This window comes from Lemur catta, chromosome 11 (assembly GCF_020740605.2).
Source record: "Lemur catta isolate mLemCat1 chromosome 11, mLemCat1.pri, whole genome shotgun sequence".
Classification (NCBI taxonomy): Eukaryota; Metazoa; Chordata; class Mammalia; order Primates; family Lemuridae; genus Lemur; species Lemur catta.
Window position 1 is genome coordinate 33,057,631 of NC_059138.1, and position 19,011 is coordinate 33,076,641.

Genomic DNA, 19,011 nt, shown 5'->3' on the forward strand with positions numbered 1-19,011 from the left:
TACGAATGATAATATATGAACATAATTGTCTAGCGACAGAATCAAACGTGGACCAGTAAATCCAAGACCCCCTCCCCAATTTCCTGATGCTGAACTTCATTAATGACAGTATCCTGTTGAGTAGTGGGAGTATAGAATTAAGAGAGAGAGGGATTTTTTTTTATTATATGAGGCAATTATAACTTGTCTCATGTATAACTTTTCTCTTGTTTTTGTGGACTCTAAAGTCTTAAGGACCTATTCTCTAGAGGTAATGTTGTTCTTGCAACTTTTCTGTTTCCCAGGGGAGAAATGGACAGGGAAATGAAGTGCAGATACTTGGATAATTATAGAGGAAATTTAAGGAGTTATGTTGAGAAATCCCAGATGAAATGTAGGATTATATCATGTTTTACCAGAGTTAGGTAACAGGGTCTCAAAGGAACATCTAAAGCCAGGCCGCTGTGATTAGCAGTGACCACACCTTCTCATTATATTCTAGTTCCCTGACTCTGCTGCCCAGCTTTTGTTTGCTTATTAAATTTCTTTATTTTTTTTTATTTGAGGGGTACCCATGACACTGGCATAGAAAGCAAAATCAATTTCAGCCTATTTTCTGTGCCATATCAGCTTACGATGCCCTCAGGTTTGGGTTACCGAAGGTATGATCATTTAAGCCAAGGACTAGTCTTCAACACAGGATTGACGTTTACCTATTTTCCAAAAACAAATGTTAATTCAGAAATTTATTTTTCACGAGGCCAGTAGGTGCAAACTGTAGACTAAATGAAAGGCATTAGGGTTCAAACTGACATTTTTTTGGTTTTGTTTTGTTTTAACAAACAAAAGGACCTGCCACAGCTAGGGATTAATGTGAAGCTGATTTTTTTTGTTGTTGTTTTTTACCTTGGGGGTTCCAGATTGATGCATATTGAGTAGCTTGACATATGTTACTTCTAGCAGGACCCAACTAGTCTTTGGGAAACTGACAGAATGATCTATTATTTGTCCACATGTATCAGGACAAAAAAAAAAGTTTCAGTCTTATGGCAAAGAAAGGAAACTGTTAGCTTTCAACTCCTCTATTCTGATGAGATCCTCATTAACCTGTCCTACTGTGTCAGAGCTGAGGTCAGGATCGGGCAAGAGATGATTGAGAAACACTTAATACTTTTATATATCTGTCACGCAGCTTCAAACACAATATAGGAAAGTTTTTCCATACAATGTTTGGTATTTTTAACTCTGAATTTAACTCCAACTTAAATTGGAATTTTTTGGCATAATATGACTTAGTTTTATATTTATCTCCTAGGTTAGTGGTCCCCAACATTTTTGGCACCAGGGACCAGTTTCATGGAAGATAATTTTTCCATGGATGGCAGGGGGGACAAGGGGGGGCAGGCAGCAGAGCTCAGACAGTGATGCCAGCGATGGGGAGCAGCTGTGGCCTAGTTCCTAGCAGGCCACAGACCGGTATCAGTCCATGTCCCAGGGGTTGGGGACTGAGATCCTAGGTAAACAAATAAACAAAATAACCTTCCTGGTTGTTCATTTTTTTAGGAAGAAATCACTGCAAAATGCAGAATTTTTTTAATCGCATTCTCTAGTAGGCAAATCTGCTGTTCTGGATTCATCAAAAAGGTCAAAAAATGAATAAATATTCAATATACTAAAAAGACCTTAAAACTCAGTGATTAAAAAAATTTCAAGGCCAGGAACAGTGGCTCATGCCTGTAATCCCACCATTTTGGGAGGCTGAGCCAGGAGGATCGCTTGAGCCCAAGACTCAAGACCAGCCTGGGCAACATAGAAAGACCCTGTCTCAAAAATATACTTTTTCAAGAAGTATCTTAATCTTCTACTAATATTTCACTCAGCTGTAAGAGGTAGAGATAGGAAAGATAGTAGGGGTATTTATTTGTATTTTATAAGCATATTATTTTGGTGTCTTGATAGCCTTTGGTCAGTGTTTTGATCCATTCACTTAGATTTAGAAATAGCTAACTTATTCATATAGATTGCTTTTTGACTTTAAGAATTCATTAAACCTATAATCACATTAACCTATATTTATTATTAATAGTGAAACATTTCATAAATTGGCAATGCCTTATAAGGTATAACTAACACATGGCTGTTACCAGAGGCTATAAAACAAGACGCTTTTAATTAGTCATTAATAAAAGGATAAAAAGTCATACCTTATATGTACTTTTCATGCATGCTTAGGAATTTGAGCTCCTAATTCGTCTTTTTATTAATGGGATTTATCTGTAAATTCCCACACACCTGGCAAGAATATAGTCCATCCTCAATTTAATTTTTTAATGTTAAGGATATTTTTGGAAGTTTAAGATTGTCTTCCAAAAATTAAATCTGTGAATTGTTTAAAACTTTTCTGAAATCTTACTATGTTGGGGCACTTGTTATTTCACTTTGCATTGGCTGGAAAGTTAAAGGCACTCACATTACACGTAAGCACCCAGGGCATTCACATTGTCAGATTTAGTTCATGGACAGACTGAGTCACTTCCATTGACGGTCAGAAAAATAAAAACAAATGCAAGATTATCATTTGAACCAAAGAGCTGCAATAGATGGATTGTTCCTAATTAGCATTGTGAAATAAGTAACTGTTTTTGGCCCTGACACCAGACCCTGTTGTCTGTTTTTGAAAATATTTTGGAAAATTTATCTAATTTGTTTGGGAATTTCATAGTAGAGAGGAAAGGATAAATATTTATAAAGATTTTAACCCTAGCCAAGCATAGAGATTTTAATTCCCATGAAAAATAGAAGAGGGTGTGTGTGGGGGGTAATTTTGAAAAAGTTTCTTCTAAAATAGTGCAGTCCTTTGCAAACAAAGACAACCCAGATTTCAATTATTGTAGACAACATCTGGGATCGATAGCTGGAGTTTACAGTGAGAAGAAAGGCTTGGGAAGCAACTGCTTCATTAGTTTGTGAAAGTTGAAGAGGAGAAGAACAGAGGGTATGGTCCCCAGGGGAACTTGGTGCCCTCTAGAAACTCTGAGGAAGGATTTAAAAGTTCATTTATAATTGATAAGTGCTGAGTCAGTAATGTTCATTTTTATCCTCATTCCCTGATTTGGCTATTACAGTTTCCATAAGTTTCGCCTTAACTTGTCATTAAAATTTTTAAGATAAACTAGCAGCATTTTTCTGCTTAATATCTTTCCATTTTAAAAATAGTCATTGAGGGGAAGCAGAAAGGCTTCACTGAGAATTTATAAAGTAGAAATAACAAGGTTCTATTAATTTCCTGGATAATATAAGCCACATGAATACCAGGGTCACAAGTACCATATGGAAAATGATGCGAATGTTGCAGTCAGGCTCTTCTAGTCCCAGGACTGGGCAAGTCCAAAGAATGGCTGGCCTGGGCACCCCCCAGATCCCAGGAGACATGAGTGTTCATTCCCTCAGCTCCTGGTGGGCACGTGACTACTGCATCTGCCACAGAGATTGGGGTGAGGTGTGGCTGAAAGAAATCGGTGTTCCTAATGCAACTATGTTCCCTTTAGGGAAAAAGGAAATGATGGAAGAAGAGCAAGACGTACTAATCATTATATAATCTGTTTTGGGTGCTCTGAGCAGTGTGGATAGATCACTACGTTGTGGCAAAGTTGAGGTGTGGTGGCCTTTGCTGGGATCAGGGTTGTCTAGGAGACCAGGATGAGAAACATCATACTGGGGAGGAATTTACTCATGCCCTTTCTTTGTCCACGTTTGCCAGGAACCTCTCCACCTCTCCCAGACTGTACGTCCTCTACTATAAATCCCTTTTATCCCCTAATTTTCATTGCATGTGGAATTATTTCAGCTGCTTAATCAATTTAGTAGGCTATTATGAGATACCTTGAGAATCTAGTCATTGATTCCAAATAGCCACCTTTATAAAATTTCCAAAATGTAAATCCTTTGTAAGAGACTCACTATAGTTTGTAGTCAGTGTCTTTAAGATTTTAATTCTGTGTTCTAATGAAGTATGCAACAGAATTAATAACTTATGATAGCTGCTGTGAACATCAGTAAGGCTAAGACCTTAGTTAAAAGTAAGTGTTACTGTACAAAATTATTAGGAAGGCTAGCTTGCTGCCATGAGGTAAAACAAATATATAATTTTACCACGATTCCCTTTTAAGTCACTGAGAATTGCAATGAATATAGAAGGGTTTCATTCAAAGCTGCAGTTATAGTTAATGACAGGTCCCATCTAATTTTTCTTGAAAAAGTTATCCAAAACAGTTCAAAAGCTATCTTTCACCAGACACACACATATATAAATTCTTTGGTTAATGAAGTAATATCTAAAGAGGTCATGCTATGTAATGAAACTTGGGCAAAAATGTTAATTCTTTTTTCATTTTCTGAAATAAGTAAAATGTTTCTCATTTTCTGAAACAAATAAGTTGTACATAATATGTTGAGTAGGTCATCTGAAGGATGCCTATGGTAGAGGTATTAATTTTGTGCTTTATGTTAAAGAAATCAAGACTAAACACAGTATGTTGTGTCCACTTCAGAAAGAACCTATTTTGATTTTTGATTGCAATTAAAATAATCCAGCTGTGTCTGAATAAGCCTATGAGAAAAGAATCATGGTTAGAAATGGTTGCAGGCAAGAACGATCAGTGGATGCTATGGTATGATGAAAACAGTATATTTGTATAGTCTCAAAGTATCGCCCCACAAGATACTTGTTAATTACAAAAGAAAAAGTAGTTACTGTGCCTGGAGAAACCTGGCAGACCCACTTAACCAAGTGATCAAGGTTGCTGTCACCAGTCTGAAACCCATCTCCATCATATACATACCTCCTGACGAGATGCACAGAGCGGGACACATCATCACGTGTGTGCTGCCCTTGCCAAAAATGCATATTCTACATTTAATCATGAGGAAACAGGCAAACCTAAATTTAGAGATATTCTGCAAAATAACTGGCCAATACCCTTGAAAGCAGCCAAGGTCGTGAAAGACAAAGAGTGAGAAACTGCCCAATATGAGAGGAGACTAAGAAAACATAACAGCTAAATGTAATGTGGAATCCTGGACTGGATCCTTAACCAGGAAAAGGGTGATGTTAGTTGGACAGTAGTTGAAATTTGCATATGATCTCTAGAATAGTTAATAGCATATGCTATAGTTTGAATAGTTTTGTCCCCTCCAAAATTCATGTGGAAACTTAATCCCCTTCAAAATTTCGGTGTTGCCAATGTGATAGTATTAAGAGGTGAGGGCTGCTCCCTGGTTGATGGGATTAAGGCCCTGTTGAAAGAGGCTTCACTGGTGTTTGGGGAGTTTGTTCTCTCTTGCCCTTCCTCCTTCCACCTTGTGAGGATGAATCAAAAAGGCCCTCTCGAGACGCTGGTGCCTCGACCTCAGACTCCCTTGCCCCCATAACTATGAGAAATAAATTTCTGTTATTTACAAATTACCCAGCCTGTGGGTATTCTGTTGTAGCAGCACAAAAATAGGTTTAGTGTATTGTATCAACGTTAATTTCCTGGTTTTGGTAATTGTACTATATTTAGGTAAGATCTTAACATTTTCTGAAGCTCACTTAAGAGTATATTGACTTGTTATGCTAATTTTGTAAATTTCTTTTAAATCTGAAAGTATTTCAAAATTAAAAGTTAAAAGAACAATGGGCTTAGTTTTTTTCCACACAAGAATGATAGAACGATGTGTGTCTGTTTTGTGATTTAAAATCACTGCGGAGACAAAACACAGAAGAATAGAAGGGAGAGCTAGATTGGAAGTAGACCTGGGCACATGTCTGAATCATGGTTTGGGAATGGTTTCCGGAGAGGACATTAGCACTCCAAGGTGGTGTGTGTGTAGCTGGGTCTCTGTCTTCCTGTTTACTTTCATGGTATTTGCTGAACAATTAGTAGATCCTCATTTCTAGGTGCTCTGCTGGGTGGAGTACCGGTCCTTGCCCTGAAGATGTGTTTAGTCTTGTTGGGGTAACAAGGTTCCTACAGATGGTAGACATTGATAAAATTGATAAATTAATAAAATGGATTAAGTGCACATAGAAGAAGTGCTAAATCGAATGCTCGAGTGACAAAAATCCGAGCAGCCAAAGAGTGACCTGTCTACACACTCTGAACTGTGTTTTGTAGTAACCGAAAGGTAGGAAATGTGTTCTTTTCCATGGTTTATGAACTCCACGAAGCAGGTGGAAAGTGTTGTCTTCACTGCCATATTTCCACTGCCAAACACAGTGCTGGGACGTGGCAAGTGACCATTAAATATTGGTTGAATAAATGAGTAAAGTGCACACCTCAGTGATTTCATTCCATTATATATTCCACTGACATTTATTCAGTACCCTCTAGGCATCATGCATTGTGCTAGTTGTTGGGAACATAAAGAAGCCCCAAACCTAGAGGTGGTGGGTATAGAAAGTGTTCAAGGGACACAAATGGGAGTGGAGTGGTGGAGTGGAGGATGGAGTTAAGCCTTCCTCAAGGAGGATGCTTGGGTTGTTTTGAAGAATACCTGGCAGGGAGAAGCAGCTGGAGGCCCAAATTCCTAGTGGAGGGAAAAGCTTTTGCTTGGATAAGAGTTTAGTGAGACTCTTGAATGGGGTTTGTGAAGGATGAGTCTGAGTGGAAAAGTGTGCAGGTGCTAGAGTTTGAAAGAACTTTGGACTTTGTTCCTCTATTTCTCCATTGAGTGGTTCACTGTCTCCCCATTTCCTTGAGAAATTGTTTTTGACTAATTGTCAGTGGCCAATCCAGTAAAAATTAGTGTTCGTTCAAAATTGGGGATTGGCTTAGTCGTCAGAGCAGAAGGCAGAGCAATAGTAGGAAGTCAGAGTTTGATCTCTTCAGATGGGAGTGCTAGCACTTTTGTAGGTAACATTTTTGTATTCTAGCAGACCTCTTGAGAGGTCAACATTGGCAATGAGAGTCAAAATTTAAGTTGGGGAAAAGAAACGCCTGTGAAGGAAAAATCAGAAAAATGAATGCTTGGTTGTGTGAGGAAGACGAATGACCAGAGACGAAACAGGAATGAATATTATGCTGGAGAGAATGCTAGAAGAGGGTACAAAAATAAGCTGGGTACTCTCCATGTGGGGCTGACCTGTGGAGTCACTCTGGTGCGGGGGTGGGGAAGCGAGGGGAGGTGGGGGAAGAGGGGTAGAGACCGCAGAGCTGTTTGGCCTAGCCCTAGACATGCCACTTTGGTTCTACCATGCTGTATGTTTTGTGACTTTGAATACTTAGTAGTTACAAAGAGAAATCAGAAAAAAAAGGAACAGAAGGATATAACAGGTTTTTTTTTTTTTTCTCTTCCCTTGTAGCAAAAAACTAAAACAAAGAAGTCAGGAAACTTAATCTGGTATCTCAAAGAATTATCTGATACAATATTATTTGAATATTAACCATCACAAATTGGAAAAAGGCAGTTTTTGTTTGTTTGTTTTTACCAAATACTGGTGATAGATTTAATTCATTTGATTAGAAAATGGCATTTTGCTTATTAATAAAAAATGTTCACTCGGATTGTAGGGAAAGCAATTACTATTTTCTGTAGCTTCATTCTACTTCCTGACGTGAAGGCCACATTGTAATTTTTTCCTGCCTGGGGCTGTTATCCCCTGGACAAATAGTATTATTGGGGCAGAGTGAATGTTTAAAGCTGAATCTGCTTCCATTCCTATCTCTGCTTTAAGATTTTGGGGAAATCCCTCTTAAACTCCATTACTTTCCTTATCAGTCTCACTGCCAAAGATTTTTTTTTTTTGCTGTTTTATCAGAAAAAGCAGTAGTATCAGCTTTTTTTCCTCTTGAGTTGCTTAAGCCTGAATCTTTCTAAGTTTAACTTATTAATGATGATTTCCAAGAAGAAGCTGTAATAACAAAATAGAGAAAAGATTTTTGATTTACTATTATCCATGGAAGCCTTATTTTGGCTTTTGAATATTTAGCAGATTAAGATGTAGCTTGCAAATTTCTAGTTAACAATTATGATGAAAAACTAATATCTCATATTAACTTACCTCTATAGGCTTACAAGTCAAGTTCTCATATGTCTGTCTGATCCTCCTGATGTCTCTGTGAGGTAGGCTAGCCAAGTGTACCGTTGCCAGCTGACAGAGGACCATGGACCGCATGGTTCATAAGTAGCAGAGCTAAATCCCAGGCCTCCACCTCTCCGTGTGACATTGTCTCTCTTTCCTAAGTGCTAGGAGGCTTTTGAGATAATTGTTCAAACTTTCTCTCTTCCAAGATGCTCCTCTTGGCTGGCAGTTGGCCAAAGCCATAACCTTTTCTGTCATATTAAGTTGTTTTTAAAAGTACTGATAGGTGGATGCAATAATTAAAGTTTTATTTTTTTTGACCTTCAGTTCTTCTTGTAGACACTAAGGAAAGTGCCTTGGCATTTGTGCCAAGGTGAAGGCTGGGTGTGGTTTCTCATGCCTGTAATCCCAACACTTTGGGAGACCCAGGCCAGAGGATTGCTTGAGGTCAGGAGTTCAAGACCAGCCTGGGCAACATAGCAAGGCTCCCATCTCTACAGAAAATAAAAATAAATTAGCCAGGCATGTTGGTGAGCACTTATAGTTCTATCTACTTGGGAGGGTGAGGCAGGAGGATCACTTAAGCCCAGGAGTTCAAGACTATAGTGAGCTATGATTGTTCCACTGCATTCTAGCCTGGGTGACAGGGCGATCTGGTCTCTTTAAAAAAAAAAACAGAGTGAAGAATATATTTATGGCTCTTTGGGGGAATAAACTGGTTCATTTGCTGCCACAGTGAGAATGTTCAAATAAATCTTAATGTGGAATGATTCCCTCCTGGTATTATGAATTCTTTTCCTTGCCTACCTCTTTCCTCTTCTTTTTCTCTGTCTCTAAAATGGGTATTGAAATGTCTGCCTCACGGAAGATTATAACTAAGACATAAAGAACTTAGCAAAGCCCTTAAGACAAAATACTAATGCAATAATGTTATTTTCCTTCTCCCTGAAAAAGAGGACTTGCCGGCAAGAAGTAAATTCTGAATGTCAAACACTAGAAAGCTTGTAAGAGGCTGAGCCCCCCAGGAAGCAGATCCTGAGATGGAGATTCGCTGGTAGGGTGTTTATCAGGAAGTACTCTTGGGGTTCACCCCTGTGGAAGGAAGAGGAAGGAAATGGGCCTTGGCAGAGGAAGTAGTTGACCTGTGATGCAGGCACAGTGACAGCCTGAGTCATTTAAGCTGGAATTGCCCTTCAGGGTTGTACCAAGTTATCTTGCCAGGGGCCACCCTGGGAAGGGACCCTGACCTTGAGCAAAGCAGGTCTCTTCAGCTGAGGTCATCCAGAAGGGGGCTGGCAGCTGAGGACGGTCTGCCCCAGTCCTCCCAACAACGTGGAGAATAAGTCATTCATTTCTGAACAGGGATCTGAGTGGTGCAGCCACCACCTTCACTTTGCTTTGAGTCCAAATGGTGGTGCTTCGAGCAGCATGAAGTTCTGTAATCCCTGGTGGAGCTATTCTCTGAATGGTTGAAGACAGCAATCTATTTCCAGGTGGTACTTGTAACATGCCAGAAACAAATACATTCATTTTATTCAGCGTGGTTCTGACTTTTTTCAAAGTCACTTAGGCTGGAAGGGAGTTGTGTGACATGTCTCAAAGGGTGACCATCATAACTGTGGCATAAGGATGCAGTCCTGCTTGTAAGTGTGCATGCATCCGTGCCTCTGGGTGTGCCTGCGAGCTGTGGGAGGCTGTGGGCACACTGCGTTACCAGAGTGGAGACAGATGCCAAGCACGTGGCGAGTCTGAGGACCAGAAGACAGAGCACAGCATTTCTTCATTGCTCCTTGTGGGTTCATTTTAACCATCAGAGCAGTGCCCAGAAGTTACCGCCTCATCTCCTCCTCCCACATTTCCTTTGTTTTTCTTTTTGTCGGTGTCTTTGGACTGCCTGCCCCCATAGGTCCACTGTCACACTGAGAGCCACTGGCGAGTTCTTTGAAATTGGGCTCCTAACCTCATCTTGTGGAGGGAAAGGACAGAAGGGGTAAAAGGGAAAAACAATTCTGTCCTACACTCCAAAGTGACAGCACCAATGGAAATCTCCAAATGATTTCTGTTCTCTCTTCCCTCAAGCCCTGTCCCAGACAGCTATAAAAAAGGAAGTGCCTTGAACAGACTATCAGTTTGATATTTTATCTTTCCCTACAGGGGGGTTTATACACGTGCAGAAGAGGTGACCCCTTTTCCTCTTCTTCCACAGTTCATCATTTCCTGAAATAAAATATCTGAAAAGAATTTAGTTCTCCTTAAACCCCTTTCCCTTTTCTCTATTTCCTCCCAATTTTATCCAGATTCTTCAGAAATTCTACCTCTTTCTCCCTTTTCCCTTTGTGAGCTCCCAAAATGATCCTCATAAAAGCCAATAAACCTCAGTGTAGATGCTTCCATGACCAACCAGAGCCAAATGTGAAATGAACATAGATGTAGGAAAGAACCTGTTTTAAATGTCCTCAGAGGTGCATAAAACTCCTTTATAATGTCCACGCATCCATGCCTGCTTCATCGCTGCTTTCTGATTGTCACTGCTGAGCTTTGAGCACCAGTGGTCAAGATTTTACAACTATCTCGTAGAAAATTTTATATTTAATTTCTGGTGCAGTCATAGCTCGTTTTTGCTGTGAAAAAGAGCAGTTTCCTTTTGGTATGAAGTAGAATTCTGTGGGTAACCTCAGAACCTGAGAAGAGCAGCTTCATGTGCTATGTTGTAAGCAGTCAACTCCTAAGTGACCTTTTAGACCACAACCTGTTCATGAGTTGGAGATCCTTTGACCAGAAAGATGAAGCCAAAATTCTGACTTGGAAAGATGAGTTTTCCTTCCTTTGTGTCACAAGGGACAAAGCCTTTTCATTATTTTTTTCCTGCATTATGTTCCGTTCATCTTAGACTGTCAGCTTGCAAAGGGCAAGGGCAGTGTTTGCTGGGCTTGAATTGAATTGTGGCAAGCAGAATCGGGGTAAATATTATTTTGACAATTGTGAAGAATATGTTATTGTCTGCGATTCAGAGCTACATGGTTGTCTTATAATAATTTTTCATAATTTGTTTTTATTTTAAATCTTAAAACTCACGGAACCCTGTGATTGAATTTCTCTGTACTAAGTTTACAAGTTTTAAAGTACACATTGGTTCTTTGCATGAGCAAGTAGCATCACTGAAACTAAGAAATAAATCCCTATTTCACAGCACCATTTTGCTTTCTTTTTACCTTCCTCATAGAAAATTAGGAGTTGTATTTGAGCGTATTTCTCACAGCTATTTAATTTTTAATAAGCTGTCGGGAGGTAGTGAACTGATATTATATAAAGAAATGACACTTTCAGTGATAAAAGGCAGTTGGTGAGGGCATCCCTTTCAAAATGATTGTGCTATAAATTTAGTGCTTTTAGCTTACATATATTTAAGGACTTGACTATAAACTAGGTTTGCATACATGTTTATTAATCCAAATAAGTTTTTACATAGTAGCAAATGGGCAGAGATACACACACCACTATACAGTAGTTTCTATGTGCTCTTTAAAACTATACTCTCAGGGCCCTTATAACTAAACAATAGAATTGAACATCTATGTTCCTACCAAGGATTCATTCCCTGTGATATTTTCTATAGCTACTAAAGTTCAATTTCTCAAAAACTGTTGAATTTATAAGAAAACAAACAAGAAAAGGAAACCAAGAGATCAAGACAATGTGTATTCATGTTGTGTAAACCCCAATATTATTTGGGGAAAAAATGCCCCTAGGAGGTACACAATGAGTAGACTTTTGTTTGAAGAGATAACTACTTTACAATAACTGGTGACAAAATGAATTTCAACTAGAGACTTGTTTCATGGAAAAACACTTGGAGAAACTTAAAGGGATTTAGTTGAAAAGTTGTTTTTAAAAGTAATCTAAAAATAGCAAATGCTTTAAAGTGCATTTGATGGAAATGCAAATTGAGGCTTCATTAATGCACATGTTTTCTTTACATCTTTGCTAAACTAGTTTTCCTTAGTTTATGTTACATTTCATGCTACCATTGACAAACATTAGCCAGTCATGTTTTCAAATCCTTTGCTCTTTTGCCTAGAACTGCCTTTCCCTTTTAACTTTCTCTTTCATAACCTGAAGCCAAAATATCTTCCCTGATTATAGAATTCATCCATGTATACATTAGTACACAGGAAGGTGGAGTTACTTGTCTAACTCAAAGATTGAGATCTCCAGTATGACCTGCCGTTTAATACTTACTGCTTAGATATTTTTAGTTATGGGAAGTGTCCCTGAGGTTATCTGAAGCCATTAAAACCCAGGTACCATTTCTCAGTGGCTTCATTCATTCATTCTTTCATTCCATGTGTTTGTTCATTCATTTACTCAGACACTTGTTCTGGGTGTTGAAAGATGAATGAGAAATAGTTTATCCTCTCAAGTAGAAAGACACAGGTAAATAAAGTGCTATACCTTACTCTATTTTAAGGTATGGTCAAAGTGCCCTGTGAGCACAGACAAGGAAGTAATTGATTCCATATGGACTCAAGGCTGAAGAAAGGGATGGAGTAGCGTTAGGGAATCTTCTAACTTTGGAGTTAAAGCTTAAATTAAGGCTGCTTTGCAATTCCCAGAGTAAAAGGGGTAGGGAAGGCAACCTTCTAAAAAGGGAATAATATATGTGAAGGCACTGAGGTCTGCAAGAAAGAGCTTGATGAGACTTGGGTATGGCTGAGCACAGGGAGTGTGTGCAGAGGTAGGTGGGGTGTGAGCCTGGAAAGGCAGGAGAGAAGTTGGTAAAAACCTTGTATGAGATGCTGAGAGCAGGTGATCTCTTCTGCTTTATCAGACAGCTGTTGCAAGTGGGCACATATGTTCATTTGATCACAGGCAGTGACTAAACAGAGTAGGCTGGTTTGGGGACAGAGTTCTTCAGTAAGGACTATGCTGTGTCACTGCTGAGCTAAAAGGCCTCTCCCAGACTCAGAATTTCGGGCTGACAGGGACCTTTCAGTTCACCTCATTTAGTTCCTTTGTTTTGTAGAGGAGCCATTGGAAGGCCAGTGAGATTAGAGAATTTATTAGCTTGCCTTATTTAATAGTTATTAACTGTTACATAGCTGAAGAGTAATATCAGAATTTACCCACATAGACTGATTGGATAAGACATGAGATAATACATGGTTCTGACCCAGGTAAACTCAGTTTTAAACAGCTCCCATGAAACAGTGAGTATTCACTGGTAAAGATAGTTTGGTTCTTAGAATTTGGAGCATCCTCTTAAGATAATATTCCCAATAATAAAGGAAACTGTTTAAGACCAGAACATTTGACAGTAATAGCCATGCCCTGCCCTCATTCATTCAGTCAATAACTATTTACTGAGCTCAGAAAGGTAAACCAAGCTTAATAATGAATAAGATATATACTCATCATTTATTATTGAACAAATGTTTATAAACTCCTGTGGGCCAGGCATCTGGATGGGGCCAGTGCATAGAGCAGTGAACAAGAGAAACCCAATTCTTTAGGGAGCTCCCAGACAATACCTTTGTTTACATATGTTACTGAGTGATAGTCTTGATATTTTTTATATTATTTAAATAAATTTCATATCTTTGAAATACGTATTTTTTATATTTTTAAATTTTTAATTATTATGGGTACATAATAGTTGTATATCTTTAGGGTAGTGAAATGCATATTTATAATACTTACTTGACTAAGAAATTGGCAAAGTATATAAATTTAATGATTTTCTTAGAAAATATGTAAAATTAAAATGTGACCAAAGATTCTAGCTATCAAAGTGTACTTCCTAGTCACATTCATTTTTCCTAGTCATTAACATTTGGTAGTAAGCAGTGTAACTGGCTGTTGTGGACATGGTTGTCTTCATACGCCTATATCATTTCTTACAGTTATTGCCAGTTTTCGAGGAACTGTCCCATATGGCCTGTCATTGGAAATTGGAGATACAGTTCAGATCCTGGAGAAGTGTGATGGTGAGTGGCCCGGGGGCGGCGGGGTGGGGGTTACTTGAGGTTATATGAACAACCTCCTCAACATAGGACTGTTCATAAAGTTTACAGATTCTGTCCATACCTCTTTCAGTCCTTGGAACTTTTCCAGTAGTCACAGCAAATCATTTTTGACAAAACTTGTTTCTTGAATATTCAGTGTTGGGCTAGTGGAAAACATTATTTGGTATTCTTAAGCTGATTGTATTTTTTTCCAATATTACTTCCTTAGAGTCACTAGATCCTGATAGATTGCTGATAGAAAGCAATTGAAGCTACTATATTTGTGGGAATTCATGACTCAGTGCCACACTAGAAGGCTTTTCTCCAAATCCTAAGGGTCCCATAAGAACTGGAGGTCCAGAGCAGAAATGCCTTCCCGAGGTTGGGTAACCAGATGCATTTAAGAGGGCTCCTGCTTAGGCCAACTCTGTTCTAGTCCTGCAATCTTTCTTCCCCCAAATTTGAAATAAAATTATTCAATGCATTTTAATTATTAATATTAGTGGAATATATTATATGACCATATATGATTGTTAATTTTTATAGCAGGTAACTCATTAAAGTTACCTAATGTGTTTCCAAATGTTTCCATTCCTGTTCCATGAAACATTCTTAAACTCTAGTATTTGAAAAGATTTCAGATGAAATGAGTACTCTTTTTTTTTTCTTATTAATAAAATGACTACATTTTAAAGACCCATCAATATGTCTAAAAATATCCATTTTCCTCTTAAAAGGTTTTCTGTACTGGGAATTTATATAATAATATGATAACATTCTATTATATCAAGGTTTATTATAGGTTAAATTGTGTTCCCCCAAACAGAACTACTATGCTTAGTTAGAGCCTGCATTAAATTATGGTGATACATGGATGTTTATTCTGTCAATTGTAATTTATACCTTTAAAAATATAATAAAGTATCCTTTGTCATTACCAGATGCATTTTGTCTATTTCTACTTTGTATACGGATAAATATAAAATTAAAATTTATTTTGAATTGGTACATGAAAATGGGTTCTCATGGGAGTTGTTTTGTAATCTAAAAGCTTTTCTGTATAGTATAACTGGACAGAGACATCTCTATGACATTTTGGAATTCTCAGAAAGTTTTGGTTTCTGTTACAATAATTATTTATGAGTGGATATATTTCTTGAATCTGTTTTCATGGGATCTCATAAACTCTGAGATACAGAGATTCTGATTTTTTAATTCATTCTACTCTCTTCGGATTGCTTTTAAAACTCATAGGGATGATATTTGACAATATATCCTTTTAATATAATATATTATAAGGAACAAAAAGGTTTAAATACAAATCTCAGATATTTACTTTTAAAAATCCAATTAGTCAAAAAATTCAATTAGAACATTTATTATATAGTAAAATAAGTTTTTTCTCAATAAACGAAATGGTTTCTACACTTGAAAAAAACATAAGCTGAAAATAATACTTTTAAGCAGGGCTATATGTTAATTATGAATATTCATACATACACACACACACACACACACACACACACACACACACACCCCACCCTGTATTTATTTTAAACTATAAAAAGACGTGCTCCTCCTTAAGGATAGTGCTGTAAAATTGATTCAGAGTGGCTTGGAGCTTTAGTATATGATCCAAGATCCCCAGTAGGTGCCTGAAACTGTAGAGAGTACTGAACCCTATATATGCTATGTTTTTTCCTATCCATGTATATCTGTGATAAAGTTTGTTTTATAAATTAGGCACAATAAGAGATTAACAATAATAAAATAGGACAATTATAACAATATTCTACTCACAATTTCATGGGTAGAAGATTCATTCTTACCAAGATCTTAGCAACCTCAGCATATGGTTTTTTTTCTTTCCTTATTAAGTCAATTATTTTTACCTTTTCACCTGAAGCATTTTATAGCTTCTCTTCAGCAAATCCAAATTGCCAGAATCACTACTCTTGCACTCTGGGGCCATGATTCAGTAAAATAAGGGTGACTTGAACACAAGCACAGCAATATTGTGACAGTCAATCTCATAACTGAGAGGGCTACCAAGTGACTCACAGGCGGATACCGTAGATGGTGTGGATCTGCTGCACAAAGGAATGATCACGTCCCAAGTGGAAAGGGGTAGGATAGTGTGAGATTTCATCTCACCACTCAGAACGGCTTGCAATTTAAAACTTATAAATTGTTTATTTCTGGAATTTTCCATTTAATATTTTTGCCAGGTTGACCATAGGCAACTGAAACCATGGGAAGTGAAACCAAGGATGGGGGGACTATTGTAAGACATTCTACAGAAGAAAAATTATGGACAGCTCTTGATCAAACATTGTGCTGATGAAAATGTGCCAGTTCTGGTAGTGAATGATGGCTTTACTCTTCATATGATAGGAGACTGATTATTCTAACCCAAGACGGTGGGCTTAAGGATATACAAATTCACCACATGACTGTTGGCCAGGCACTCTCATTTGGTGGTAGAGTCTGAGCTTTGTAGTCAGGCAAGCACAATTTGCAAATGTATTAAATCATGTGCATATTCTTGAATTTCTCTGAGACACAGGATGGGCCTTTATAAAATGGGGAGAAACAGTGCTCAGAGGGTTCAGGTAATTTGCCCAAGACTAAATAGCTAATAAGTAGCAAAGCCAGAATTTAAATCCAGTGCTCTGATTACAAAGCCTCTACTTCCATTATGCATGTTTCTATTTTTTATATAAATTTTTGAAATAATTTTTCAAAATGGTTTTATTAATAAAATACTTAAATTAGTGGTGACTTGAGCTGTTGTCTAGGCTAATGCCAAGACCCACTGTATTCATACGTAGAATATTTGTATGGTGGGTAAAATTCCATCAGCAAAGAATGGATTGATTTGTTATTGCTTTTTATCTTTAAAATATTACAGTGGTTTATTAAAACATGACCATGATTATTTCCCCACAGGCTGGTACAGAGGATTTGCCTTAAAAAACCCAAATATCAAGGTAAAAATTCTTATTTATAATCATAATTATAGAATTTTTTAAAAGATAATTATTAAATTATTTCACTATACAATTGAAATTACAGTTGGGACTCAGTTGAAATGCCAAATGGTAACACAGATTTTCATAATTTTGGAAATTCCTTTGAACTTGGATTATAGTAAAGATATGCTACTGAAATGATAATCCTATTTAGCCCTTGAAAATTGTACTGAGAAGACCTTAATAAGCTCATTATATATAAACAAAATCTTTTTGAAGTGGTAGTTTCTCAGAGAGCTAAGTTAAAATTCATGCAGGGGAAACACAAATTCCAAAAGAAATATTAAATAGAGGTATTTAATCTTTAAGTTTTCTGTAGTATCATTTGTAAAGTATTGGTACGGAGCAACAAGTTTATTTTAGTGGCATCTTAAGAGTTGCTTTGGGTTTGGGGAGCTGAATCCATGAAAACCATATTATTAAAAAGACCATTTTACTTACCATATCACACATAAATTAAGATTATTCTTTATATATTCATGTAAAACCTCAGGAATTATAGCAGGAAGTAATGTGACTTTTGTTTTATTTGTATAGTTTGTGATTTTTGCCACTAATTCTTACCAATATCTGTGTTTTTCTACCTTATCTAATCTCCTCAGCTTTCACCCATACCTCTCGTGTTATCTAATATTTTCTTATATGTCGTACTCAATTTTGGGCTTAATTCTAGCTTTATTAAGATTGTGGATAAGAAATTACATCATTTGTCATTATCAAAATATAATGTAAGAAATCTAAACTCTTTGCCTTTTTGCTTAAATACACTGTTTTCTGGATTATTTAACTATTTAATTACTTCATTTGTTTTAAGTCATTCTACAGAGGAGTGTGAGGGACAAAAGCGTGTATAAGTTTAATTTTTTAAATACTTTAGCCCTCATTTAATGTTGTTTTTAGACATCTGTCAGGTATATGCAAATATAGCTTCAGTGTTTAATTACAAATTTAGATTATGTTTGAGAAAAATGTTTATTGTGATTTCTCTGTTATTTCTGCCACTTCTAACAAACCTCAAGTCTGACTTTTGTTTTTAATTATAATTACTCTATTTTTTGACCTTACCATATTGAGGTAAATTTAAATTTTGAAGGAAAAAAGTGATTTGCAAAAACTATATACATATTGACTACTATTGAGTGTACAGAATTTGCTTATTAAATTGTATTTTATACTTGGATCCACAATGGTGATATGTATTCAAATGACATTTGTTTTCTTAAATATTTAATTGAGTTTGTCATTTAATTATACATCAGAAATTCTTCAGAGGGTATTGTCATTTAATGGACAGTAAAATTGATGCTTGTTTGTTTCTTTCAATTTCCAATTTAGAACAAAGGAACAATTTCCTTCCTCTGTCATTTCCCTACAATAAAAAGCTTCAAGCTGGCATGGTTTCTTTTGTTTAATTCTTGTTTCATCAGAATGGCCACATGGTGATTAATTGCTGCTGTGTTGTCATCAAAGATCTTCCATAATACACGTTGTCTCCAAATTCACAGTGATTTTTTTTAGTGTATATTTTTAAGTAGAAACATGAGTGTTTGAGAGAGAAGAAAAAGAACAACCACCAAAACAAAAAACAAAAAAACCTTCTTTTAAAACAATAAAATATGTATTTTAAAAACTCTTATTCAATATAACATGGTTTTTATATAGAATTCCTGAAAATTTTTAAATTTTTCTGTTTCCAAAGAAGGAATATATTTTCTGAGTGAGATTTAAATTTTTTGATTATATTTATTTTAGAAAAATCTCTAAATTTATAAACTAGTCAGTGGTATAAAATGAAAGGAATGAACCTAAGCGGCAATAGATTTCAGCCTATAGAATGTGGTATAGATGTTTTTCCCTATCCCTGATGTTGTCATGGTTGTGTGGCTGTGTTTGACACATATGACTTGTGAAACTAACCCTGCCTTAACAGACAGCT

At 36.8% G+C, this 19,011-nt stretch overlaps 1 protein-coding gene across 4 annotated transcripts in view; it reads left to right on the forward strand.

The window, feature by feature from the left end:
* The window catches only part of DOCK4 (dedicator of cytokinesis 4), a 408,336-nt gene that overhangs the window by 165,449 nt on the left and 223,876 nt on the right, over positions 1-19,011 (forward strand). For all 4 annotated transcript variants that reach the window (XM_045565153.1, XM_045565154.1, XM_045565155.1 and 1 more), the window contains exons 2-3: positions 13,942-14,025; positions 16,993-17,033. In XM_045565153.1, coding sequence (XP_045421109.1) covers positions 13,942-14,025; positions 16,993-17,033 — 125 coding nt within the window. The remainder of the gene's footprint in view (positions 1-13,941; positions 14,026-16,992; positions 17,034-19,011) is intronic.